The 27,390-nt window shown below is 42.4% G+C and overlaps 1 protein-coding gene across 1 annotated transcript in view; it reads left to right on the forward strand.

Annotated features, from left to right (window-relative positions):
* The window catches only part of STAB1 (stabilin 1), a 426,801-nt gene that overhangs the window by 386,970 nt on the left and 12,441 nt on the right, over positions 1–27,390 (forward strand). Inside the window, exons 63-67 of the mRNA XM_063426973.1 lie at positions 4,619–4,725; positions 7,870–7,989; positions 23,588–23,737; positions 24,066–24,167; positions 25,779–25,922. Coding sequence (XP_063283043.1) covers positions 4,619–4,725; positions 7,870–7,989; positions 23,588–23,737; positions 24,066–24,167; positions 25,779–25,922 — 623 coding nt within the window. The remainder of the gene's footprint in view (positions 1–4,618; positions 4,726–7,869; positions 7,990–23,587; positions 23,738–24,065; positions 24,168–25,778; positions 25,923–27,390) is intronic.

Raw genomic sequence — 27,390 nt, forward strand, 5'->3', positions numbered from 1 at the left:
TAGCAAAACCATTACCGGATTTATTAACCCAATCATTGTTAACGGGAGTAGACCCAGAAGTTTTGAAATTAGCGAATGTTGTACCTATTCATAAGAAAGGTAATAGGGAGGAGTCGGGCAACCGTAGGCCAGTAAGCCTTACTTCAGTAGTGGGGAAAGTGATGGAAACCATGTTAAAGGATAGGATTGTTAAACATCTAAAAATCACATGGATTTTAAGATCAGAGACAACATGGGTTTACTTCACGGAGAGCATGCCAAATTGATTGTGTAACTAAAATAATAGATCACAGTGGTGCAGTGGGCATTGCTTACTTAGATTTTAGTAAGGTTTTTGATACTGTCGCACATATAGTAAGCAGAAAAAAAAATTATTTGATCCCCTATCAAATCAGCAAGATTTCTGACTCCCAGGTGTCTTTTATACAGGTAACAAGCTGAGATTAGGAGCACTCTCTTAAAGGGAGTGCTCCTAATCTCAGCTCGTTCCCTGTATAAAAGACACCTGTCCACAGAAGCAATCAGATTCCAAGCTCTCCACCATGGCCAAGACCAAAGAGCTGTCCAAGGATGTCAGGAACAAGATTGTAGCCCTACACATGGCTGGAATGGGCTACAAGACCATCGCCAAGCAGCTTGGTGAGAAGGTGACAACAGTTGGTGCAATTATTTACAAATGGAAAAAAAAAAAAAAAACTGTCAGTCTCTCTCGGTCTCGTGCTCCATGCAAGATCTCACCTCGTGGAGTTTCAATGATCATGAAAATTGTGAGGAATCAGCCCAGAACTACACGGGAGGAGTAATAATCTCAAGGCAGCTGGGACCATAGTCACCAAGGAAACAATTGGTAACACACTATGGCGTGAAGGACTGAAATCCTGCAGTGCCCGCAAGGTCCCCCTGCTTAAGAAAGCACATGTACAGGCCCGTCTGAAGTTTGCCAATGAACATCTGAATGATTCAGATGAGAACTGGGAGAAAGCGTTGTGGTCAGATGAGAGCAAAATCAAGCTCTTTGGCATCAACTCAACTCGCAGTGTTTGGAGGAGAAGGAATGCTGCCTATGACCCAAAGAACACCATCCCCACCATCAAATGTGGAGGTGGAAACATTTTGTTTTGGGGGTGTTTAACTGCTATGGGGACAGGACAACTGCGCCGCATCAAAGGGACGATGGATGGGGCCATGTACCGTCAAATCTTGGGTGAGAACCTCCTTTCCTCAGCCAGGGCATTGAAAATGGGTCATGGATGGGTATTCCAGCATGACAATGACCCAAAACACACAGACAAGGTAACAAAGGAGTGGCTGAAGAATAAGCAAATTAAGGTCCTGTTGTGGCCTAGCCAGTCTCCAGACCATAATCTCATAGACAATCTGTGGAGGGAGGTGAAGGTTTGAGTTGCCAAATGTCAGCCTCAAAACCTTAATGACTTGGAGAGGATCTACAAAGAGGAGTGGGACAAAATCCCTCCTGGATGTGTGCAAACCTGGTGGGCAACTGCAAGAAACATATGACCTCTGTGATTGCTTACAAGGGTTTTGCCAACAAGTACTAAGTCGAAGGCTCATCAATAAACTGCAATCATTAAGTTTGGTTTGCAATATTGTTGAATGGGTAAGGGAGTGGCTGAGTGACAGGCAATATAAGGTTGTAGCAAATGGAGAATATTCGTAACAAGGTCTTGTTACCAGTGAATTACCTCAGGGATCTGTACTTGGACCCATTCTATTCAATCTTTTTATTAGTGATATTGCAGAAGGTCTTGATGGTAAGGTGTGTCTTTTTGCTGATGATACAAAGTGTTGTAACTGAGTTGATTTTCCAGGAGGGATAAGCCAAATGGCAAATGTTTAGGTAAACTAGAAAAATGGTCAGAGCTGTGGCAGCTGACATTTAATATGGATAAGTGCAAGATAAATGCATCTTGGGCATAAAAACATTCTATGTTTCTATGTGTATGTATGGGTGTTTGTGAGAGAATGTGAGTGTCAATGTATATTTACGCAGAAATAACGAGTGGGGGTTTCTTCTTCAATTAAATAATATTTGATTGCTCTTTCAAAGAGTAAGATCTGGATCCACCACTGAGCTATTATCATTTTATATGAGTTTTGTAGAAAACCATTAATATATTATTTGGTATCCAGCTGGTGACTATGCCACTAATAACTACAACAAAATGAATGTGTCATAAAAACACGTTGCTGTTCTGTTTCTCTGCAGGGGCTTTTTGTCAGGCTTTGATATACCTAAGATGATCCTTCTAGAATATAGGAACACTATAGTTGATAAAGGATTCTTTTAAGCAAACGTAGAAGTTTGAATGACTATCTGTTCCTGTCCTAATTAGAGATGTTTAAATTGCGTATACGCAGAAGTAAATTCACACTGACACAAGGTTCAGGTTAAATGAAAGAACTTCAGGAAATTTATTAGCATCTGAACAAAAGCAGGCTTGCAAGCCCTTTTTAAAGGTAGAATTACATCATTGTAAAAATCAAGATATAAGCAAATAAACATTGTCGATTGGCTAAGAGAAGAAGTGGTTAGTTAAATGCCCTCCCTGTTGGGTGTTACGTCTTACATCATAACTGATGTCATAAAGTTCTCCTCCAGATTTCAGCGCCATCTTGCTAGCACGAGGAGTTCTCTCGATGGGAGGGGGCATTTTGGCAGCTATCCATAAAGAGTAGCTGGTACCTTTAGTCTTTCAAGGTTAGTATCCTCAGTATTCTCAAGGCCTCTTTGGCAATTATACACTCTATCAATACTATCTGCTACAGTGTGTTCTTTGAATCAGAAGATTCTAGCATTTTCTGCTGACATGCTGTTTCTACGAACAAAGGAATCTTGTAAGGCTGAGGCCTGAGAGCTGAATATGAGAATATAATATTAAAGGGGCCCAGTAAGGATTATATAGGTTATAAGGGGTCTAATAATGGATATAGGTTATAAGGGGTTAATAATTCTACAACATAGTCACCTAAATTACTTTAGCTAAATAAAGCAGTTTTAGTGTATAGATCATTCCCCTGCAATTTCACTGCCCAATTCACTGTCATTTAGGAGTTAACCTCCCTGGCGGTATGATTATGTCAGGAATTTTGTACCAAAAGCGGTACCATTTTTTTGCATGGAAATTTGGTGTTATGTATTGTAGGCCAGTAATTACTTTCTTAAACCTGACCAAAAGTACTCTCAGATGTGATAAAGTTCGAAACATAAAATCATGAATTATAATCTAATAAATAATATACCGGTTCCCATTTTCTGTTCCTGGAAAACTTGCTATGCAGAGTAGCTGATTGCTGCTCGTTGTAGCGATTTGTCTCTGTGACAATCTTTTCAATGACGTCATCTGTGAGAAATAATTCTAGGTATGCCAAAGGATCATTGTGCTCAACGTCTACCTTCATCCCAGGTGATCCAGTAAACGGAAATCTTGGCGGCGGTACCTCATCCATACCGCAATCAATAAGGCACCAAGTGCGCACATCACTGAGCTCGGGTGCAGAATCGTCGCTGTCGCCACTTCTCTGGTCACTGTCAGAGTCGGATGACGAATCTTGCCACGAATCGCTATCGCAGTCGCTCAATTCTGCGAGGGGCTCTGTGTCGCTGCCGCTTTCACTCATCTGATCCAAACCCGCTTTGGAGATGCTAAAGTGACGCTTTGATGCCATGGTAAAAAATTTATTTTATGGGCAGAAATTACAGCAAAAAGGGCAGGCAGGGCAGTGTAGGATGATCACATTTCAAATCTGAGGTGATACTGTGTCAAATCTGAGGTGATACAATGTAATCTGACAGGATTTCACTGTATCACCTAACTTTATGTGTGTGTGTCACTTTTATGCTTGAAACATTTGAATTACCCGCCCAGTTCCGCCCCCATGAGCCTCTGCGGCTCACAGAGACGGAACCAGGAAGTCAGATGGAGGCATCCGCCGGGGCTCTCACCGGCAATCACAGCGCGGGGACATCGCTGGATCGCAAGGAGAAGGTAAGGAGACTCCGCTGCCAGCTCTGTTATCTAACCCGAGCGTGACTCGGGGTTACCGCTTCTGGCAGCGAAAATTAACCCCGAGTCACGCTCGGGAATACCGCTAACATGGTTAAATCACTTTGTTTCTGTTTATGCAGCCCTAGCCACACCTCCCCTGGCTATGATTGACAGAGCCTGTATGGAAAAAAAACTGGTTTCACCTTTAAACAGATGTAATTTACCTTAAATAATTGTATCTCAATCTCTAAATTGAACTTTAATCACATACAGGAGACTCTTGCAGGGTCTAGCAAACCATTAACATAGCAGGGGATAAGAAAATCTTAATTAAACAGAACTTGCAATAAAGAAAGCCTAAATAGGGCTCTCTTTACAGGAAGTGTTTATGGAGGTGTGACTAGGGTTCATAAACAAAGGGATTTAACTCCTAAATGGCAGTGGATTGAGCAGTGAGGCTGCAGGGGCATGTTCCATACACCAAAACTGCTTCATTAAGCTAAAGTTGTTCAGGTGACTATAGTGTCCCTTTATTAACTAAATCATGAGTGCCATGAAATCAAAAACATCTTACTGCGGATTGTATGCCATAATTTTCTACTCTCTTTCAGATGTCAGTTGTTCTTGCCCCTACGGGTATGTCGGTGATGGGAAATTCTGCAATGGGAATTTACTGGAGGTGCTGGAAGCCACTCCATATCTGTCTGTTTTCTACTCAGTGAGTATTACAAATTAAAATCGCAATATATTGAACTAAACCAAATCAAGGTGTAATAGGCATGAAATTTTTTAAACACTTATCATTTAGCTTTTTTTTTTTTTTATTGTTTTTATTAATAATCATAGGGGTTTATTTGCTAAACAGTGAGTTCTGATATCTTAGATTTGATGCCTCTCACTCATAGGCAGTTTGTAACCAGAGCTTGATTAAGGTTTCCAGGGCCCTGTGCAGGATACCAGATAGGGGTCTTCTCCTAGAATCATGGGCTCTGTTCTGTAAATGTTTGGTGTTTGTGGTGGCTGAGTGTTTGTATATGTATGGGGTAGACTGAATATTGTGTATGTAGTGGTTGAGTGTTGTGTATGTATGTGGAGGGAGGTTGAGTATGCTTGTGTGTTCTGTTTGAGTGTTGTGTTTGTGGAAGCCATACGGTTTAGTACTCCTGGTGGCTTGATGGGGGAGCTTTTGTAATCCTCAAAGATATTGAATTTTAATAGCTCTCTCACAGTCATTGACTCAGAGCGTGGGCTGCACTACAACATCTCAGACACCCTTGTCTAAGCCGTGCCCTAAGTGGCCGCCTATGCTTTCCCTTTACTTTTTGACTTAATCTCCATAATTATCTTTTAGATTGTACAGGTGCATTCTAGTCTTGACTTGACTCATGGAGTCAAGTACTTGTTTTTCTAATTATTATTATTATTATATTATTTATAGAGCGCCGTCAAATTCCGCAGCGCTTTACAATGTGTGGACGAACAGACATGTAGTTGTAATGATATATTATACCTAATGATATATTATACCACATGCAGTGGCATACACACGATCCATGGGGCCCCGGTGCGAAAATTGATCCGTGGGCCCCCTTCCAACCACCCGGCGCTTACTCTGCACGGGCCGGGGCCGCTACACATGATGCCAGGCACCTGGTAGCAGGACTGTGACCCCTGTGACCGCGGTATGTACGCCAGTGCATGCAAATACACATACACTTAAAGGACCACTATAGGCACTCAGATCACTTCAGCTCAATGAAGTGGTCTGGGTGCCAGGTCCCTCTAGTTTTGACCCTGCAGCTGAAAGCATAGCAGTTTCAGAGAAACTGCTATGTTTCACTGAGGGTTAATCCAGCCTCTAGTAGCTGTCTCACTGAAAATCACAGTGAGAAGACGCTGGACGTCCATAGGAAAGCATTGAGTAATGCTTTCATATGGGCGGTTTGAATGCGCGCACGGCTCTTGCCGCGCATTCGAAGCTGAGAGGCGGATCGGGGCGGAGAGATCCCTAGCGCCAAGGGAGCCTGGCGCTGAAGAAAGGTAAGTGCTGAAGGGGTTTTAACCACACACACACTCTCATGAACAGACACATACACTCTAGCTAACCGACACACACACATTTACTGACAGACACACACAGTGACAGACATACATACTCACTGACAGACACACACATACACTCTCACTGACAAACACACACTAACAGGCACACTAACAGACACCAAACAGACTCACTGACAGACACACACACACTGACACTCACTAGCACACACACACTCAATAACACACACACAAACTAACACACTCACTGACAGACACACACAGTAACACACTCACTGACAGACACACACACATACACTGACACTAGCAGACACACTCAATAACAGAAACACACAAACTAACACTCAGTAACAGACACACACACACTGACACAAAAACTAACACACTTACTGACACTCACTAGCAGACACACACTAACAGACACACACAAACTAACACACTCCTTAACAGACACACACACACACACACACTAATTATTTTTTTTATATTTAATCCCCCAGCCTCCCCACCTTTGGGAGTGCTGAGGGGATTCCAGATTTCCCTGGGGTCCAGAGGGGCTGCTGGGCGGCCAGTCCTGCAGGCGGCGAGGGAGCACTGATCCTCCTGTTCAGCTTACTGATGCCGGAGCCCGAATTAGGTCATATTTTGGCTCCGGCATCACTGCGGTGCGTGCTAGGGAGCAGGGCAGAGAGAGCTCATGGTAGAATGCTCCCTCGCGCGCCCACCATGTAACGCCACTGCCAGCCTCGGGGGGGCCCTGAGGTGGCCAGCTCGTGGGCCCCCCAGGAGAAGAGGCTGGCAAAATGTGGCCACACTGGCATACATACCGGGTCGCAGGGTGGCCGGGCATCCAAAACATCTGGAGGGTCACAGATTGCCCACCCCTGCCTTAGATGATGCATTTGGATATGCTCAATTGATTTGAAACATCAGTATTATTATTATTATTATTGCCATTTATATAGCGCCAACAGATTCCGTAGCGCTTTACAATATTTTGAGAGTATGGTATGGTAGTATGGTAACCATAATTTGAAGTTATTACTAGCGAGCTGCAACATCACGTCAATCTGCTTAAATGAACACCGCTAGCTAAAACACAGATTTATAGGGTCCACAATGCACCACACCAGGAGAGCCTGGCAAATCCTGCACTCCAGCTCATAGGTTGATAGTGTTGGTTGAGGCCTCTCATGCAATGAGCCAAGCCCTGCATTGCCATGGCTAGCTCAGTGCAGAGAGCTTCTTGCATGATACCGATTTGGACCCCCTCTTTACTCATCAGACAAATTCCCTTTCTAACCGATGGGCTCTGGAACACTGAATTTGCATGGCCACTCTAATGAATTGTATGCTTCCAGAGCTCATGAGTTACCATCCCTATGTGAACCTTCTTAGGGTCCTGTGTGGTCACAGTTAATCTCTGGTGGACAGAGATGAATATGGTAGAAGAGCATTGTTGTAGGAATGGACTATTTATGGAATGGAGAAATAGTGCATAGGAGAGAAAAGTAAGATTTGCAGCTAGGCTGGATAAATAGAGAGAAGAAAACAGTGGGAATGGGTAGATAAAGTGAGTAGTACTTAGAGAGGAGATAGGTGCAGAGCTTGAATTGTTAGAGGTGGTGTGAACAGACTGGAGCAAATGTAAGATATGAGGACGAATGGCTGAAACGCTGAAGCTATAATAACATCTTTATTCTACATTTTTTTTTTCAGAAATCAGTAAGGGTAATCATGTTATAAAGTATATTAAATGACAAATTTTTAATATTGTTTGGTTTTATCTTTCAATTTCTAGATGTTGCTTAATTATGCCAATACCACGGATGAAGGGGTAGAATTTCTTAAATTTCTCTCAAATGAAACCTCGTTGAAAACCTTATTTGTGCCTCACGATGACAGTTTTGAGAATAATTCGGTAGGTAACTAAAACACAAGGCACATGTGGCTATATATCATATTTTAAAGTCCAAATACTAACATTGAAAAAACAAAGCCAAAGTAGCAGACTGCATCCATTTGCATTGGATCAAAAAAAATTAAACTGCTTAAAAAGGAAAGATACTTTATTACCATGTAGATCCAGATCTTCGCCAATTACGAGGCAGCAAACAATATATTACAAACAGATGCTCGCTAACTCCTTCACTGATCACACCCTGCACTTTATCAGGTATCCCCTTCCCCAGTTTAGACCCATCAGGGTGAGTGGCCTTGGACCATAAACCGTGAACTCGGGAGAGGCCATCAGCATTACCTTGGGCTGTACCGGCCCTGACTTGCTTCTTAGTTTCAGGACGTTGCCAACGGAGACGGCTGCTACCTTGCTCACTTGTGGTTTAAGGAGCCCCCGCCCGATTGTGTAACCTAGATAATTAGACTCTTCTAATCCTAAAGAGCGGGGTTAGCTGTCAAACTGGCAGCCCTTACATTATTCACATCTGCCTGGACCTTCATCAGGTGTTTTTCCCAATCCGCCCTGTGAATCGCCACATCAAGATAGGCAGCTGTGTACTCTCTGTGGGGCGAAAGTATCCTATCCATCATATACTGAAAAGAGGCTGGTGCACCATGCAGCCTGAATGGCAGTACTTTATATTGCAATAACCCCTCAGGAGTAGAAAATGCTTTCCTTTCTTTTGCTCTCTATGTCAGGTGAACCTGCCAATACCCTTTTGTCAGATCCAAGGCCTTACCCAATCGCTCTTGCATTTGAGCTGCATGTTCTATAGGGGCTTAAGTATGTGTAGGTTCTACCTCATTACCCACACACCCCAAGGGTGTCTCTTGCTCGATACCCAATTCACAATCACTATACAAGAAAGGAAAATTATCTACTCCCTCCACCTCATGTGTCTCCTCAGTGCACATTTCCGGGTGAGCTAAGGGTTTTTCCCAGATGGGGTATAAGTGGGGGATGTCCCTTCCTGACACCACATCATAGTATAACAGGGGCATCAACCCCTATAGGACTTTTGATTCTTCCTACCTCTGTGAGTGTTGTGTGGTATGTGTGCCTGTTACCATGTATACAAACAATATCAAGCATTTTCCTGGTATCTAATTTCTCTGGCCGGAGAAGAACCCATTTTATCAAAGTAATTCCATTCCCAGAATCAAGCAATGCTTGTACACTCTTCCCTTCCACAATCAACACTTTTATCTGTGCTGTAACAACAACACTAGTCACCCCACACATCTTTAAGCAAGTCTATACAATTCTATGCAGAGCCCTTATTCCTATGTCACACTGCATTGACTCTTCACGCTCAGGACAGTTACATGCAATAAGTCCTTGCTCGTGGCATTTGAAGCATCTGCATTGTTTGGTCTTGTAGCCATAATGGGACTTTTTGGTACGTTCTACCACCATAACCATACTGTCCCACGCTCAGTATATGGTTTTGTCCTTTATTTCCAGTTTCCCTGCTTATCTGGTTGTTAGTGGATCTGGACTTAGGCTGAGGATCAATACGGTTTGGCTCCTTAGAGGCTAAATTCCTCTCAATCATAATCTGCTTCCACATGCGCAGCAGCTTCTGGTTTTACATTTTCTCAATGTCTGAGTTACTTAGTAGCTCAAACTCTACAAAGGCTTGACTTGTAATTAGCCTTTCTGTATCTCCTATACGTCTAATTCCTTTATGAGCTGAACTTTCCATTTGCTCAACCTCTTCAAGACAGGGTTCTGTCACCAGCTCAGCCTCCACTGGAACAGGTCCCTTTGTGAAGGGCTCCAAAACACCCTAGTCTGTTCTGTGAACCCCTGGGTATCTCCCTCGGTGCTGCCTAGCGGCCTCCCTGCTCTCTCTCTGGTGGTGTCCAGACATGCAGACATGGCCTCTAGCTGGATTATGACAGCCCCAACACCAAGTATCTGGTGTCAGAGTCCCTCTTCTAATTCTACAACATCCTTAATTTCATGTCCAGTGCTCTCAGAATCTGGCAGCTTTTCCAGATGGTCAGTGCGCACAGGCACTGTATGTCAGGAATATATAACATATACCGGACCTTAGAATGGCCGGACTAACGTATAAACACAAGGGGTAGTCAATATCAAGCAGAGGTCAAGGAGTACAGAAATAAGGATAAGCGAGTAAGCCAAAGCCGAGTCAAGGAGTAGAGAAAGCAGAATAGTCCCAAACAAAGCCAAGATCAAAAAGCTGAAAAACAGAATACTGAATAGCACTATTGGGAACAAAAATGAACCACAACAGGGCAAGGAACCTAACCCTTAGAATCCTTTTTATACTGTGGCTTGTTAGGATGGTAGCCACGACCCCCGAAATGTCATAATCCGAACATTTCGGCGGCACGTGACCTCATTAGCGTCATGACATCGAAGCCCTCCAAAACTTGGAGATAAACTGCGACCCTCTGTCCGATAAAACATATCCGGGTATCCCATGGATTCGGAATATTTCCCTGGCAGAGATCTTTGCCAATTCAGGGGATGTGGGCAGCTTTACCAAAGGTATGAAATGCGCCATTTTGGAGAACCTGTCGACAGTCAAGATAACAGTATTCTTTTCAGAATTGGGTAAGTCAACAATGAAGTCCATGGCTAAACCATTCCAGGGTCTGTTAGGAATGTCTAAGGGTTGAAGCAAACCACATGGAAGGGTAGTGTATAGTTTGGTTCTTGCACAAACAGTACACGCCTTAACATAATCACTGCTATCCTTTCTCAAGGAAGGCCACCAGAATTATTTGGCAATCAGAGAATAAGTCCTATGAATACCTGGATGACCTGCAGTTTTACTGTCATGACAGTGGATGAATATCTAATTTTGATGCTCAGGGGGAACATCTAGACATCCTTCTGGAACATTCCCAGGCGCCTGAGCCTGTTTAGTAACAATATCCATCACTAAAGGAGACTGATACTAGTGTTAGCTATGATATTCTGTTTAGGGACTACAGAAGATACATCAAACGTAGGATTGACAATAGGTTCTGTTACGGTTGCCTCCAGGCTGGCTGGAAGTTGGACCGTAGAAAGGATGCCCCTAGCGCTCACCAAAGGACCATCAGCACCGTAGACACCATAAGTACTGCAGACTCCACCGCCGCTGCTGGGCTAGGATCTCGCCGTCTGCTATCCACCCTGGACCTACGACCAGGTTCCAGTAGGTGAACCTCTTCCTTCTGTAGAGCAAAGCAGGATCAGGAACAAGAGCTCTTAGCTAAGGGAGTATGAAGAGCATAGCTGTCCCCTACAAACATGAGTCAAGGCTGCAAGTTAGAGGGTCAAGTCATTCTGTTTTATTGGCACCAAAAGGGCTTTCTTTTATGCAGGTTTCCCTAAGATAGGACCACCCACAGGGTTTTACAGAACAACCAATAACACACGTACATTACAGAGAACACTCCCAGCAATTACACACAAAATCCTCCCCCTCTGCCTGTGATATAATTATGGTACACAATGGTTTAACATAATTATCACAGGCAGGAAAAATTCAGTTTTTATACATGTACTATAACTTTAAAACCATACATCCAATCTTCATAAATTACATATTCAGAATCAGCACACTTTAAATATAAACATAACCAAAAATCACACAAATCCCTCCAGTGGATAAAAAGTTAGACGGAAGTCCTTTATGACCGACCGCAAGCACATTTTCCTGCCCTAAACAGTTCCATAGATTTGGGCTGTGCGGCCGGTCAATTTTATGCAGAAAATCTTCGAACAGGTCTCTGCAGCTGAAAGTTCAGTGTAGGAGAAGGTAAGGGTCAGCGGTGTTCGGTGAAATGTGTAGCCGATTTCAGTTCCATGAATTTGGCTACACACACCGCTGACCTCGTTTTAATGAACAAAGTTGGCCGCCGCTACGTGTTGGTTTGCACGAACTGCGGTCACCCAGCGTTCGGCAATTTACCTACAGCAGGCTCCCAGCCTGGGAGGTAAATTGCCTGCACACTTCCCCTTCTGGGTGGTCCGCCTGTGTGGTACTTGGTACAGTAAGCCCCATTTACTGAACCAAGTGGGAGAAAGCCAGGAACAAGTTATTTTACAGATCTGGGGACATAGTATTAAAGGGGCATTGTTCACCAAAGTCACAATATGTCCCCAGACGGTTCTTAAAGGGCCATACAGACCCAATAAAAGTCCATACGTTTTCAGGGGCACAATCTCCCAGGGGCCATAGTCATGAGGAAGGAGGCTGGCAAATAGGCTTCTCCACAACCCAGGGAAGCAGGGCAATTTGTCATTTAAAGGGCTAGTTACAAATGGCAGTTTGTAACAGGTTTATACTGACGAGATAGTGCCTCGGCTTTTTAATTCTTTGAACCGTGTTAGAAAAAGAGACCATCTGACTTGCCTAGCAGAAAGACATTTGGCCTCTCCAATATAGGATAGGTTTTTATGATCCGTAAGGATGGTCACTGGGAGAACTGTACCTTCTAATAGGTGTCGCCATTCTTTTAAGGCTAGAATTATGGCAGGGAGTTCTCTGTCTCCTATGTCATATTGTCTCTCTGCATCAGATAACTTTCTAGAATAGAACACGCAAGGATGTAGGGGTAGATCAGGACTTGGTCGTTGTGACAACACTGCGCCTAGACCAGTCTCGGACGCATCTACCTCTAACAAAAAAGGGAGACTAGGAGTAGGATGTACTAAAACAGGGGCTGATGAAAAAAAAGTTTTGAGTGCCTCAAAAGCATTTAAAGCATTAGCATCCCATTTCTTTGGATTCATTCCTTTTCTAGTCATGTTAGTTATGAGAGCGACTATGGACGAAAAACCCTTTATAAAGCGTCCATAATAATTAGCAAAGCCTATGAATCTCTGAATAGCCTTTAACCCATTAGGTAGAGGCCATTGGAGTATGGAATCCATTTTTTGGGGATCCATAGAAAACCCTTTTTCTGGAATTACATATTCAAGAAAGCTGATTTGGTGTTGATCAAAAAGGCATTTTTTCAAGTTTACAATACAGTCAGTTTAGTAACAATCTAGACAAGACCTTTTTAACTTGTCTATGATGAGTCTCCCTATCTTTAGAATAAATCAATATGTCATCCAGGTAAACTATGATACAGTCTTGTAGAAAATCTCTTAACACGTCATTGATGAAGTCCAGAAAAACAGCCGGGGCATTGCACAACCCAAAAGGCATAACAGTGTGTTCGTAATGTCCAAACGGGTGTTGAAGGCAGTTTTCCATTCATCCCCTTCTCGTTTTCTGATTGTACGCTCCTCTAAGATCTAGCCTGGTAAAGATATTGGCTTCCTTGAGTGTATCAAACAATTCAGTAATTAGAGGTATAAGGTAAGCATTAGATATAGTAATTTTGTTCAATCCTCTGTAATCAATACACCCTCTTTTTTGGACACAAAGAAAAACCTGGCCCCCGCTGGAGAAGAAGACCTCCTAATAAAACCTTTCCTTAAGTTTTCTGTAATATAGTCCTCTAAAATCGAGTTTTCCTTGGCAGAAAGAGGGAAAACTGTACCTTTAGGAGGCATGGTACTAGTAAGAAGATTAATGGCACAGTCATAGGATCGGTGTGGAGGTAACAACTCTGCTTTTCCTTTATCTAATATTGCCTTTAAACCTAAAGGTTTGGGTACTTCAGTAGATAAAGGAGGCATAGTAGGTATGTTGATAAGACTAGCTGTGCGTACCTTCATAACACAACCCTGATGACAACTCTTACTCCAAGATATGATATCACCTTTTTCCCCAGTCTATGACTGGGTTGTGTTTTAGCAACCAGGGGAAACCCAATACAACCGGAAAAGATGGAGAGGAAAAGTTGAAATACACCCATCTCATGGTGTAAAACCTCGGTAATCACATGCAATTGAATAGTCTCATGAGAACTCACAGGCACTGACAGTGGTCTACTATCTATGGCCTCAACAGCCAAGGATATATTCCTTAACCGGGAAGGGATTGATTGTGAAGCAGCAGATCAATAAAACATTCTGCTGCCCCTGAATCTATCAACGCCATAGTCTGTCCTCTATTCTTTTCCCAGATTAAGGTGATTAGAAGCCTGAGATCTTCATGTTTTTTAAAGGAGGACAAAGAGAAAACACCCAAGGCCTGTCTTCCAATGGAACTTAGGTGCAGGCGGAGATGTCCTCTTTGTCCGCAGTACATGCATAAACCTTCCCTCCTTCTGTACTGTCTCTCTGCTTTGGACAACCTAGTAACCCCTAATTGCATAGGTTCGGGTAAAGCCAATGCTATTCAATCAGGGGGAGCCAAATGGACAGAAGCTCTCCTAGGACGGTCTCGGGTATTCTGTCTAAACCGCATACGTTCGTCAATACGTGATAAAAAAGATATCAAATCTTCTAAATTCTCTGGGAGTTCCCTGGTAGCTATCTCGTCCAGTATTACATCGGACAAACCACTAAGAAACACATCTACAAAGGCTTGGTTGTTCCAAGCTACTTTAGTGTCTAAGGATCTGAACTCCAGGGCATAATCAATCAATGATCTAGTACCCAGTTTCAGATGAAGTAAGGTTCTGGCAGAATTAGCCTTCCTACCAGGAGGATCAAAAGTGCATCTGAGGACTCTCTCTCCCAAGCGGATCACCGAGCCCCCACCACCCCGGCTCACAGCTGGGACCCAGCGAACTGTGCCTCTTTTGTACCATGAAACACCACACCGGTCACATACGCCTCGGTCACCACCTAACAAAGCCAAGGTGCCCATGCTCCAATCCTGGCAACACCATCGATCAACTAAGGCACGCACGCCTGCCGGGTTCGGCAACAGTATTGCATATCAGATAGCCGGGACCACCCGCAGTACCTTTCATCTGCCCGACCAACCAGCCGACTAACCTCAACAATACCAAGGACTGCTAACATTGACCCCCCAAGCTACAGCTCGCCGCAGTTTTACCCTCTTCAGTCCGAGACTGTATCCAGGCTACTCACTTATATTTTGCTTTTTAGTATATTATTACTGCCTAAGTAACAATGTGTTTTCAATTTTACTTTTATTCTAAAAGCATGAGTTTTCTGATGTTAAAACGTAATCTATAGACAGGGCAGTGCATCAAACATATAATGCACGCAACTAGTTGATACTCTTTGTTCCCAATCGTATAACTTTATATTTGTTGTAATTGTAAACAAATCTCACAAACCCGACCAACGTGGTCTGCATATGCTAAGGGTTACACTTAGCTTTCTCTATGTGACACTTCATCACAAGGAGTAATCATTGTCTTACAAGCCTGAGTATCTGCAGCGAGTGAACTTAGCTCTTGCTGATTGCTCAACTACAGAAACGAACCTGTATAACAATAGTCTGGTACCATAGCATGCAAAGAGCAGAATACGAAACCTAAACATACCTGCACGATCCATGTGCACAAATTATATGTCCTGTTCATTGTTTTACACGAAAGAAGAAAGGACCACAGGCACTCCAAATTGAAACCGTATGCAGATTTATTAGGAAAAAATGCAACGCCAAGCAACGTTTCGACCAACAAAGGTCTTTTTCAAGCTGTTCTTTGTTTTAGTCATAACCTACAGTTATATCTACAAAAATGTGTATAGCTTGAACGTCATTTTAAGTTATAATAGCACTAGCCTGTCTGAGTCACTAGCGTTGCAAACCAGCATTACCTGAATCTATCATTGACTAGCACTGTACTGCTTAACCCTGTTTACTATATGTATTTATTAAATACTTTAAAATTGTGCATGTTAACTTTATGTCCCACATGTTAAGCGAAGAAACGTCTGGGGACTGCTTTTGGGGCACCTCAGGCCTGTTTGTACCGTCTATATGCACTGCAAAAATAAAGAATAAAAAAAAAATAAAAAAAAAAGTGCATCTGAATGCAGCTACAAAAGCAAAATAATTATAAACCAACGGGTTTTCGTTTTCCCAGAGAGGATTGGCCCAGGTTAGAGCTAATCGGCTTTATCGGCTAATAGGGTTATTATAAAACCAACTTTAGCTCTATCAGTTGGATAAGAACGAGGCTGTAATTCAAAGTGGATGCTAACCTGGTTCAAAAAACCCCAACATGCATCAGGTGCACCACCGTAATGGTGATGTAACATGTGAGGAAGCCCCAACAGTAGCAACCTCTAAACCCGAGGGTACCGGAGCCGGGGAAAGGTTACCACCTTCCTCGGGACTGGAGTTGGGTCAATTCATGAGGGTTTGAAGGGCTAACGCTATTTGATCCATACGATGGTCCATTTCCACCAAAACGGGTATCGTATGGAGCCCCTTGAGCACCTACACCTGCAGGATCCATAAGGCCCTGTTGTAATGTCAGGAATGGAAGGAGATCCAACACGCAGAATGTTGATAAAAGGCAACGTATACTGGACCTTAGTATGGCCGGACTAACGTATAAACACAAGGGGTAGTCAATATCAAGCAGAGGTCAAGAAGTACAGAAATCTGGATAAGTGAGTAAGCCATAGCCGGGTCAAGGAGTAGAGAAAGCAGAATACTCGCAAACAAAGCCAAGATCAAAAAGCTGAAAAACAGAATACTGAATAGCACTATTGAGAACAAAAATGAACCACAACAGGGCAAGGAACCTAACCCTTAGAATCCTTTTTATACTGTGCCTTGTAAGGATGGTAGCCATGCCCCCAAAACGTCATAATCCGAACATTTTGGCGGCACGTCACTGTAGCGGTACTTACCCTCTCCAGGGGCCAGGCGAGGTCCTCTTTCCCCGCCACGCACGGTCCTGCAACTGCTCGTCCGACGGGGAGGCGTGCACTGACCGCGAGAAACGGCCACGTGACTTGCCTGGCACTGTGTAGCGGGCGCGTTTTTAAAGAGACAGTGGGAGCAAAAAAAAAAAAAAAAAAGGTCTCCCATTGGCCCATGTCATTCCACATTCCCCATACACTCACTTTTGGGGGCGTGGATATGACAAGGGCCAATCAAATTAAACTAATAGGTATTTATACTCCCATTTCCCTTAGCTCCCTGCCCTATTGTGGTTTCTGATTCAGTTCCCTTTAGTGCTTGTTTTGTGTAATAGTGTTTTTTTCGTGCTTGACCTTGGCTTTGTACCTGACTCCATTTTTCTCTTTATCCCTGGTTTGTCTTGTTCACCGGTTTCCTGACTCCTGTGTACCAGTCCTTGGCTAGTTCTTGTTTACGCTGTCTCTCTGTTCCCTTGACCTCGGCTTGTTCTTGACTCTGTCTTTGCCTGTCCATGTCAAGTCTGGCCATTCTAAGGCCCAGTAAGACGTATCTTGTTATCTTATGAAGGGGACCTGCAACATCATGTGAAGTACCATGAGGAGCAACCCTGGTCACCACAGAAGGGACCCTGACACTGTAGATGTAGACTTTGCCAGCAGATCCAGTTCTACGGCTCCCGGACAATCATGCAAAGTCTTTGTAGCAATTCCAGGTGTCTCAGAAATATGTAATTCTGCTGTGCCAATTTCACCTACTCTGCCACTCTCGCCTCAGTCTCAGCTGCAGACGTGCCTAACTTTTCATCACAGCTTGGTTCTGTTACAGTTGCTTTCTCTTGGCATAGATCAGAAATGGCTACTTTGCCTTTCTTGTTTTGACTTAGTTTTTCCACTACTTCTCTGCCTTGCTCTTCTCAGTCTAACAGAGTTACAGCTGGTCGGCATTCTTGGGTAGCGCCTGCTGCTAAAAAAATGCACAGCATTGCTTAGCTCAACTATGGTGCTTTGCTTCTCTCTATTTTGATCAGCTCCTTTGCGGTTGTCTTCTCTGACTCCCCCAGTCAGTCTGCTTTTAATGCCTTTGACTTGTAAATCAGTGGCTTCTGCTTAATTTTTCTTTCCCTGGCTGTATCCACTAGCTTTCTTATTCCTTATGGATGGTTTTTGCTTACCACCAATACTCTGCCTTGCATGCAATTTTTTTCACCTTTGCAGGTTTTTTTTAGGATGGTTCTGCATGCTTTAGTTTCTTCACCTTTAAACTGCATATTTATACTAGTCTCATTTTTTATAGCACATACCAGCTTAACACTGCTGGCCTCAGTCAGCCTTTTTTTTTTCCTTCTTTTGTTGCCTTGGGAGAATTTATCAACACCTCTCTGTTTTCCAAAGTCTCTCCAGCTTTCTCGTGAAACATGCAAGATTCAGTCTCTAAGCTTGAAAAAAAAATGTTTGTCTTTAACTCTTTTTTCAAGGCCTTTATCTGTTGTGATGCCAGCCAGAGCAAGTTTGCGGCTTTCAAGTGACGCTGCAATGTTTTGATTTTCAAATAAACACTTGTCAACTTCAGCAATCTGTTTGTCTCATTCTCTCTTCTGATTCTTCTTCTGCCCTTTCTTACTTTGGCCGATGTCATCAGTGTCCCATCACGGTCTCCTGAAAATTCCGCTTTTTCCTTTCCTTTAGTTGGTTTCTTTGCTACCTTAGTGACAGGAGGCTTTTTAATAGCCTGATTTTTACGCTTTTTCTTCAAACCCTTGTTAAAATTTAATCATCATCATCGTCAAAAACCTTGCTTTTTCTTCTCGTTTTTCTTTTTCCCTTTTGGTCATTGGAGGCTCCAGCTGGCTTTTCACCCTCTTCCATGTTACCACTACTTTCAGGTTCATCTTTTTCCTTTCTGCCTTCCAATTTCTCTTCTACGTGTATCTCAACATCACACTTTGCTGCCTCCATGCTTTTCAGCTTGCTGAAGACTTCTTGTTTCTCCAAGTTATCAGGTGCAGCCTCTGCATTTGCTTCAACTGGTTCACTTTTATTTATCTCCATTTCATGTGCTGCTTCAGTCTGAATTGTGACAGATAAGTCATCATCCTAAGCTTCTTTCATGAGTGTGTTAGTATCCATTTCTCTTTTTACTGCCTTTGTCATCTTATGCAGGATGTCAGTTGCTCGGATACAGGATCCCTTGTCCCCAGGCTCCCTGCAGTGGGCAATCTGCAAAACCTCAGTAAGGGCAGCTCTATTCTCCTGTTGAGCATCCCTCAGGTTCTCAACTTATGCAGCCAGTAAACTGTTTGCCTCTTGAGGTACAGCGGTCGCCTGCACCAGAGCCTTCACCAGTTCCTCCATCTTAGTACAAAGCAGATAACAGTCTTAAAGGCACAGTGCTACTTATTTGTTAACAGGTCTGCCAAACAAAATTCCTCAATAAGCAGACTAACAGATGACTGGCACACCCACAGACCCTCTATGTGCTAATTTGACCGCATTCTCCACCATATTGTGATCCTGTATTGCAATTAGCACGGTCCTCTAGGGCAGGAATAGGCAACTTACGGCACTGCAGATGTTGTGGACTACATCCCCCATAATGCTCTTACACCTATAATGCTGGCAAAGAATCATGGGAGGTGTAGTCCAAAACATCTGGAGTGCTGAAGGTTGCCTATGCCTGCTCTTGGGAATAATATAACTCCAGGCAATTTATTGAGAAATCCGCTCAAGAGACTGCAGCAATACAATAGAAACAATAATGTAACTGAATTCCCTGCAAATGAAAACCTAGCTCGTCTGAGCTCTTACTGACTTTTAGATCCCTATCTATCAAGGGTTAAACTTAACAAAACATAGGTTCCACCAACCTTATTTTCTATCTATTTTCTGCACTCCAGTGCTCCAAGCCAGCCTGCTGCTTCCAACCTTCAAAGGAGAAACCATAAATCCCCCTTACCTGCCTAGCATGGAGGGGTTTATTCCCACTGCTGCAGCTGATTAATTGCAGCTGAGCAATGGGTTGGAGACAGCCTGAATTCACAGCCTGGACCTTATGTCTCCCAGTTACTTGTAAACTGAGGAGTGGAGCACCGGCTCGCCCTACTCTCCAAATGCTCCACCCTGATAAAAATGATAAAAAACCCTTCTTTAGGCAGAGAATTCCACATCCTTATTGTTCTTACAGTATAAAAAAAACTTTTCTTTGGCTTAGACTAAATGGCCTCGTGTCCTATGTGTAGTCCTGTTTATGAATAGATTTCCACACAATGGTTTTTATTACACCGGATATATTTGTATAATGTTATCATATCCCCTCTGAGGCGACATTTTTCTAAACTAAAGAGGTTTAAATGTGTTAACCTTTCTTCATAGCTAAAATGTTCCATTCCTTTTATTAATTTTGTAGCCCGCCTCTGCACTCTTTCTAGTGCCATAATATAATTCTTTAGAACAGGTGCCCAAAATTGCACAGTATGTTCAAGATGTGGTCTTATCAGTGATTTATAATGAGGCAAAATGACATTCTCATTCCGAAAATTAATGCCTTTTTTTCATGCATGACAATACATAGTTACATAGTTACATAGCTGAAAAGAGACTTGCGTCCATCAAGTTCAGCCTTCGCACATTTGTTTTTTTGCTGTTGATCCAAAAGAAGGCAAAAAAATACAGTTTGAAGCACAATTTTGCAACAAGCTAGGAAAAAAAAATCCTTCTTGACCCCAGAATGGCAGTCAGATTTATCTTTGGATCAAGCAGTTATTACCCTACATTGAAAGATTATATCCTTGAATATTCTGTTTTTGCAAGAATGCATCTAGTAGCTGTTTGAACATCTGTATGGACTCTGATAAAACCACTTCTTCAGGCAGAGAATTCCACATCCTGATTGTTCTTACAGTAAAAAAACCTTTCCTTTGCCTTAGACGAAATCTTCTTTCTTCCAGTCTAAACGCATGGCCTCGTGTCCTATGTAAAGTCCGGTTTGTGAATAGATTTCCACACAATGGTTTGTATTGGCCCCAAATATATTTGTATAATGTTATCATATCCCCTCTCAGGCGACGTTTTTCTAAACTAAATAGGTTTACATTTGTTAACCGTTCTTCATAGCTGATCTGTTCCATTCCTTTTATTAATTTTGTAGCCCGCCTCTGCACTTTTTCTAGTGCCATAATATCCTTCTTTAGAACAGGTGCCCAAAATTGCACAGCATATTCAATATGTGGTCTTACCAGTGATTTATAAAGAGGCAAAATGATATTCTCGTCCCGAGAATGAATGCCCTTTTTCATGCATGACAATACCTTACTGGCCTTGGCCACTGCTGATTGACATTGCACATTGTTGTATAGTTTGTTGTCTATTACAATTCCCAAGTCCTTTTTGTGTGTTGTTATCCCTAATTCGCTTCCATTAAGGGTATACGTTGCTTGTGTATTCTTTACGCCGAAGTGCATAACTTTGCATTTTTCAACATTAAATTTCATCTGCCATTTGAGTGCTGCAGAGGGATTTAGATAGACTGGGGGACTGGGCACTCAAATGGCAGATGAAATTTAATATTGAAAAATGCTAAGTTATGCACTTCGGCGTAAAGAATACACAAGCAACATATACCCTTAATGGAAGTGAATTAGGGATAACAACACACGAGAAAGACTTGGGAATTGTTATAGACAACAAACTATGCAACAATGTGCAATGTCAATCAGCAAAGGCTAAGGCCAGTAAGGTATTTATAAATGATCTTGAAGACAGCATTGAAAGTCATGTTTCAGTGTTTGCAGATGACACAAAACTTTGTAAAATAATACAATGTGAGCAAGATATTACTTTGCTGCAGAGGGATTTAGATAGACTGGGGGACTGGGCAAAGTAATATCTTGCTCACATTGTATTATTTTACAAAGTTTTGTGTCATCTGCAAACACTGAAACATGACTTTCAATGCTGTCTTCAAGATCATTTATCAATTCCTTACCGGCCTTAGCCATTGCTGATTGACATTGCACATTGTTGCATAGTTTGTTGTCTATAACAATTCCCAAGTCTTTCTCGTGTGTTGTTATCTCTAATTTGCTTCCATTTAGGGTACAAGTTACTTGTGTTTTCTTTACGCCGAAGTTCATAACTTTGCATTTTTCTACATTAAATTTCATTTGCCATTTGAGTGCCCAGTCCCCCAGCCTATCTAAATCCCTATGCAGCAAAGTATAATATATTTCTAACGTACTTTACAGAGTTTTGAGTCATCTGCAAACACTAAACATGACTTTCAATGCTGTTTTCAAGATCATTTATAAACACGTTAAATAGAAGGGGTCCCAGAACAGAACCATGAGGGACACCACTTGCCCCCTTATGTCCAGCTTGAAAATTTACCATTAATGGCAACTCATTGCACTCTATTTTAAAGCCAATGTTCTACCCAAGAACCAGAATTTTCATCTAGGCTAATTTCTTTGAGTTTGAACACTGATCTATTGAGGGGAATCATATCAAACGCCTTGGCAAAATCCAAATAGATCACATGCAACACCCTGATCTATACTTCTACATACTTATTTGTAGAATGCAATCAAGTTAGTGACATGACCTGTGCTTCATAAAGCCATGCTGATTTTTGCTGATAACCATGTTCTCAAAGAATTCTTGAATATTATCCCTTAATAACCTTTCATATATTTTCCCAGCCACAGAAGTTAAGCTCACATGTCTTTAATTTACAGGCAAGGAGTTTGAACCCTTTTTGAATATAGGCACCACATCTGCCTTCCTCCAATCCTCCAATAAAAATAATAATAATGATAATAGCATGGACATTAGCAGCCTACTGCGTTTCTTACGTACTCACACTTTATCAAAGGCTGAATACAAAGAAATTGAGCTGTTTTGTACCAAATTCAGTGGAGCGCTTAAATATGTGAATAAAACTTAATGGTACACCTTGGGCAAACAAGGAATGTATAAATACCGTATTTTTACATATCCTTGAACATCCAATGTTGTGTCTACCTCTAAGAAAAACATGAAAAAAAACAGAAATAGTGCAGTACACTTATGTACACAAGTGTGATATACACATAAATTGAAAAACTCACATATTCCAGAGCTATAACCTAGTTTTGGAAGTTATTTACCTGTAGGTCCGTTTAGGCGACCTGTCCCTTTTTCTTTATGAAGAGTAGTTTAGGAGTTTTCTTGTGTATTCAGCAGTAGTATGAAGTATCTCAAGGAAAGAGATGTATATATAGTGTGATACAAATATTTTGTTACCGTTGGTAACAAATATTTTTGTATAAATAGGTAAAATACTCACAAGCCTGGAGCCTAGTAACTGGCTCAGTTGAACAGCAAAGTATGGTGTATATTTATACAAAAAGATAATAAGTAGTAGTCTGCACTTTAAAACATAGCGTTTATTTCTTCATTTCATAAAAATTTTACTCAATAAAGTGTGTGTAGTGATACAAAGTGTCAACGTTTCAGTCCCAGCATGGGACTTTCCTCAGGGCAGCATGCTTTTTTTTTTTTTTTTTTCCAAACTTACTAACAAATTCAAACAGATTATACAATTCCATGATGATCCTGTGAAAAAATTATCAGTGGAATAGCAAAATGTAACAAATTAAAAAATAATGGCATTTCCTCAAAAGCTGTGTATATTTATACACATATATATATATATATATATATATATATATATATATATATATATATATATTGCACTGGTTTATAGTTATATCTATTACTAAAATGTTTGTGACATTACTTGACCATTGCGTAGTTGTTACAGTTAACCTACATTGTATTAATTCCTTCAGTGAATATTTTCTTGAATTTGCAGACTTTATCATGGCGTGACTTGGAACATCATGTTTCTGAGATGGACATTCTGCTTCCATATGCAAATCTCACTATTGGTCTTGTTCTACCTTCTAAAATAGGTTCCAACCTTTCCATATCAGCTGTCGTCTCTAACTGCACTGGCTCCACAGTAAGTATCTGAACTAGAGAGATTTACAACTATGGGGGAGAATTCCCTTCTACATGCAGGTCCCTGCAGACAGTCGCCATGCTGTCTGTTCTCCAGCTCCTCTGCTGTTTGGAAGCCAAGAAGAAGTGAAGTTCAGTCACTTCCTCCCAGCATAGTGAGCGCTTGGGTGATCAGCCGCGGGCCTAATTCAACGGCTACTTGGGTCAACCCTGGCCTAGAGTGTCCCTTTTTGTAAATAATTATATTTGGTTTTATAACTCTTTCTTTTTCAAGTTAGCCATTTTATGTTTTGTTGCATATTTATCCTGTAATATTTTGTAATTCCTAGTGCCTGAAAGTAAACGACAAAGTAATTACTCAGTGGGACATACCAGCTTTCAATGGAATAATCCATATAATCAAGGGGCCTCTGAAAGCACCACTTGTTCAGGTAATCTTTTTTTTGTTTGTCCAAGGGGGAGCACCAGGGCAACTGCCTGCTACCTCCAGAAGCCATGTATAAAACGTTATAAAATGTTGGGTGTAATCTGGGTTCAGTAACAAACTCATTTGAAACTTGGATTTTAGAGAATTTTATGAAATTTGAAATCCATGGAAATAATCCAGTTGTTTTTCATTAAAACTAATGATGGGGGGGGAGGGGTTGTTAACACCTCTGTTCCAGATTCGGGGCCAAGTTCTCTGTCTCTGACATCATTCCCCATTGCTGAGGGAGAGGATAAGGTTAGCACAGAGGGAGGAGTCCCATGGCACCATTGGATGCCTATTTTCAGCATGCTGTGCGTGCTGACGACAGACGTCCAGTATTCACAGAATTTTTATTAGCCAGCACGGGCTGGTTAATGAAACCCCAATGAAGCTGCTGGAAGTGGATTTACATGTGTGTCAGCAAATGGGTTTAACTCTGTATGTGTAGCGTTTTAAAGTTAAACACTGCACATATAGGCTGCAGGCACCAAAACTAATGGTAATGTTGCTTGGAGTATCCCTTTAAGCAGATTTCTATATTTAGAATGCTGAAGATGCATTACTGTGACATTAGTTGAGCTCCATGAAACACATACATATGTCACTTTAGTGTAACTTTTATTGCTGTTGAACTCTAATGCTCTTATGCGTATTAAACAAGTTTGCAAGTTTTATTGCTGTGGAACTCTGATACACTAATGTTGAGCACATAGTAGTCCGGAGTTTATGCAATTCACTCACACTGCACATTACTAACAAATTCTGTGCTGTTGAGTGTATTCATATTTATTATACATTACTAACGTGAGATTTATCAGGAATTCAAAGTGCATTTAAAATGTTAGCTCAAAACAGCCAAACTGAAAACATAGCTAACTCTGTAGAAGATTCAGGGGCAGCACCAGGGAAACTTCTGCCTCGAGAAGCCATGGTGATTTTTGTCTGGCTGAAAACAGGAGTTGAATGGATGACCACTACTTCCCTGTCTCCAAGTGCCGGAAGTCATGTTGTATGTGTGATTCTGTGTATCTATCTCTGCATTGCTGTATATGTATGTGTATGGGTGCGTATATGCGTTTTGGTTGTAGGTATTTGCAATGTATGCATTTTAATAAGTCTATGTATCTGTGTTTGTATGGATGTATTTGTCCACTTTTTTTTTAAGTCTGCCTCAAAATCAGGCATTGTACCTTCTGAGTTCAGGCTCTGGATCTGCCACTTAGCTGACTTGGAAAAGGCCTCTAGTTTGGATATTTTGGCCTAAAACTTGAGTCACTCTGAATTCTCAACAGTTCAAGTGTTTTATTGCAGCAGAGATCTCTCATTCATTGTGCATACTAGTGCACTGTGTTTTTTTATTTATTTATTTATTACCTGGTAATTTCTTAGCTTTAAAACTATGTTTTCTTGTGTCACTTGCATAAAGACAGGTGGTCAGAAAAAGGATTTTAAGTGAGACTTTTAAATAGATATTCAAGACTGCTAGTGCTAATGCCAATGTTTGATAGTCATATATAGATATATGTTGCCATCATTTAACTTCATTTTCACTTTATGACTTTGTGGTTTTCAGGAAACTCCTGATAGCCAAGTCACTCATCCAATAATTACAGGTTTGGTGGCAGCGCTGTTGACTTTATTACTAATTGTTACTGCTGGGGCTGGCTTCTTCTGGTACAGGCAACAAAGTAAAGGCTTCCGATTCAGTCACTTTAAGGTATGTCAATGATGGTAAGGTATAATAAATAAACCCATTTTTGCTGTATAGATCATGCCCAATGTATTACTGCCCAATTATCTGACATTTAGGAGTCAAATCTCTTTGTTCATAAATACTCAACAAACCTTACCCGGCGCTACCGTGGACGGCACTACTCAACAAACCGCTGGACACCCTCACCAGGAGCGAGAACAAGCTAGCCGCAAGGATAACACTAGCGACCAGAAGAGCGATCGCGGAGCGGTGGGCCGACCACCGAATTCCCGCACTCTCAACCATCATCAACAAGATAATAGAAACCCGAGACCTGGACGAGCTCACCGCGCAGATCCACGACTCTTACAAAGCATTTCACCGAACCTGGGATCCCTGGGACATAAACTACCCAACGCTGGACACCATGGTCAGAGCGTAAACGCTCCATCGGACAGCCGGCCCCACCACCTGGCGGACCTCGCGGCATGTCCATACCCCGCACAGCGGACCCACCAACGTCTGCACCCTTCCCCCACAAACCCACTCCCCTCACCCCCCCCCCAGGGTGGGGCCCCGGCGGGCGCGGGCGGCCGGGGGGAACAATACCCACAACCCCACCACAGGACTCCCCAGTTGTTAGAGGAGGAGGAAGCCCAGGAAAGAAAGGGGGCACCCCAGGACAGATCCCATACCCGCCCCTGACCACAACAACCGAACTACTGCCACCCCACGGGACGAAAATGGGAATCCCAACCAAGACGAACACCCGCCCAGAGCCTCAGCACCAGACAGGTAGGACCCAACACGGCACAGCTCCACGGCCCCAACCATTACAACAGGCATGGCAATGGTCCACAAAGACCAGATACCGAGGCCAGAGGCGGGATCCCGCACCGCACAACGACGGGAAGAACCCCGAAGACACTAGGCCTCCACCCTAGGCCCCCCCTGACTACACATTCAAACACCCCCACACACAACCAAGGAAGAAGCAAACAGTGAGAATACCCCCCCCCCCCCACCACCGACACGCTTAGGCGGACAGCCAAGCGCACCACAACAAATCACTGACCCTGGCTTCTCTCTCCCCCCCCCCCCCCCCTCTTTTTTTTTTTTTTTTTTCTTCTTTTCTCCTCTCCCCCTCCTTTCTCTCCCTCCTCCTCTACGGTACCCCCTTCCCCCACAACCCCAACAGAAACAGGAAGAGATACTGTCAACAAGAGAAGCTCATAGACCCCGGGACCAAGTACCCTACCCGGTTAAAAGGATAATGTACACAAATCAATCAGAGTGGACATGGGATAAATTTGTGAACTGTTTAGGCTCAGCAGCTAGCAACAGCAACACTACCATGAACAACGAGACAGTGTTAGGAAACCGGCTTTAATTGATGTACCACCATGTCATGATCTGTACGTAAGCCTAAATAAGCACCTTGGAAAATAAGGAATTTATAAAAAAAAAAAAAAAGGCAATACCCAACTGTTGT

The sequence above is a fragment of the Pelobates fuscus genome, chromosome 7 (assembly GCF_036172605.1).
Source record: "Pelobates fuscus isolate aPelFus1 chromosome 7, aPelFus1.pri, whole genome shotgun sequence".
Taxonomy (NCBI): Eukaryota; Metazoa; Chordata; class Amphibia; order Anura; family Pelobatidae; genus Pelobates; species Pelobates fuscus.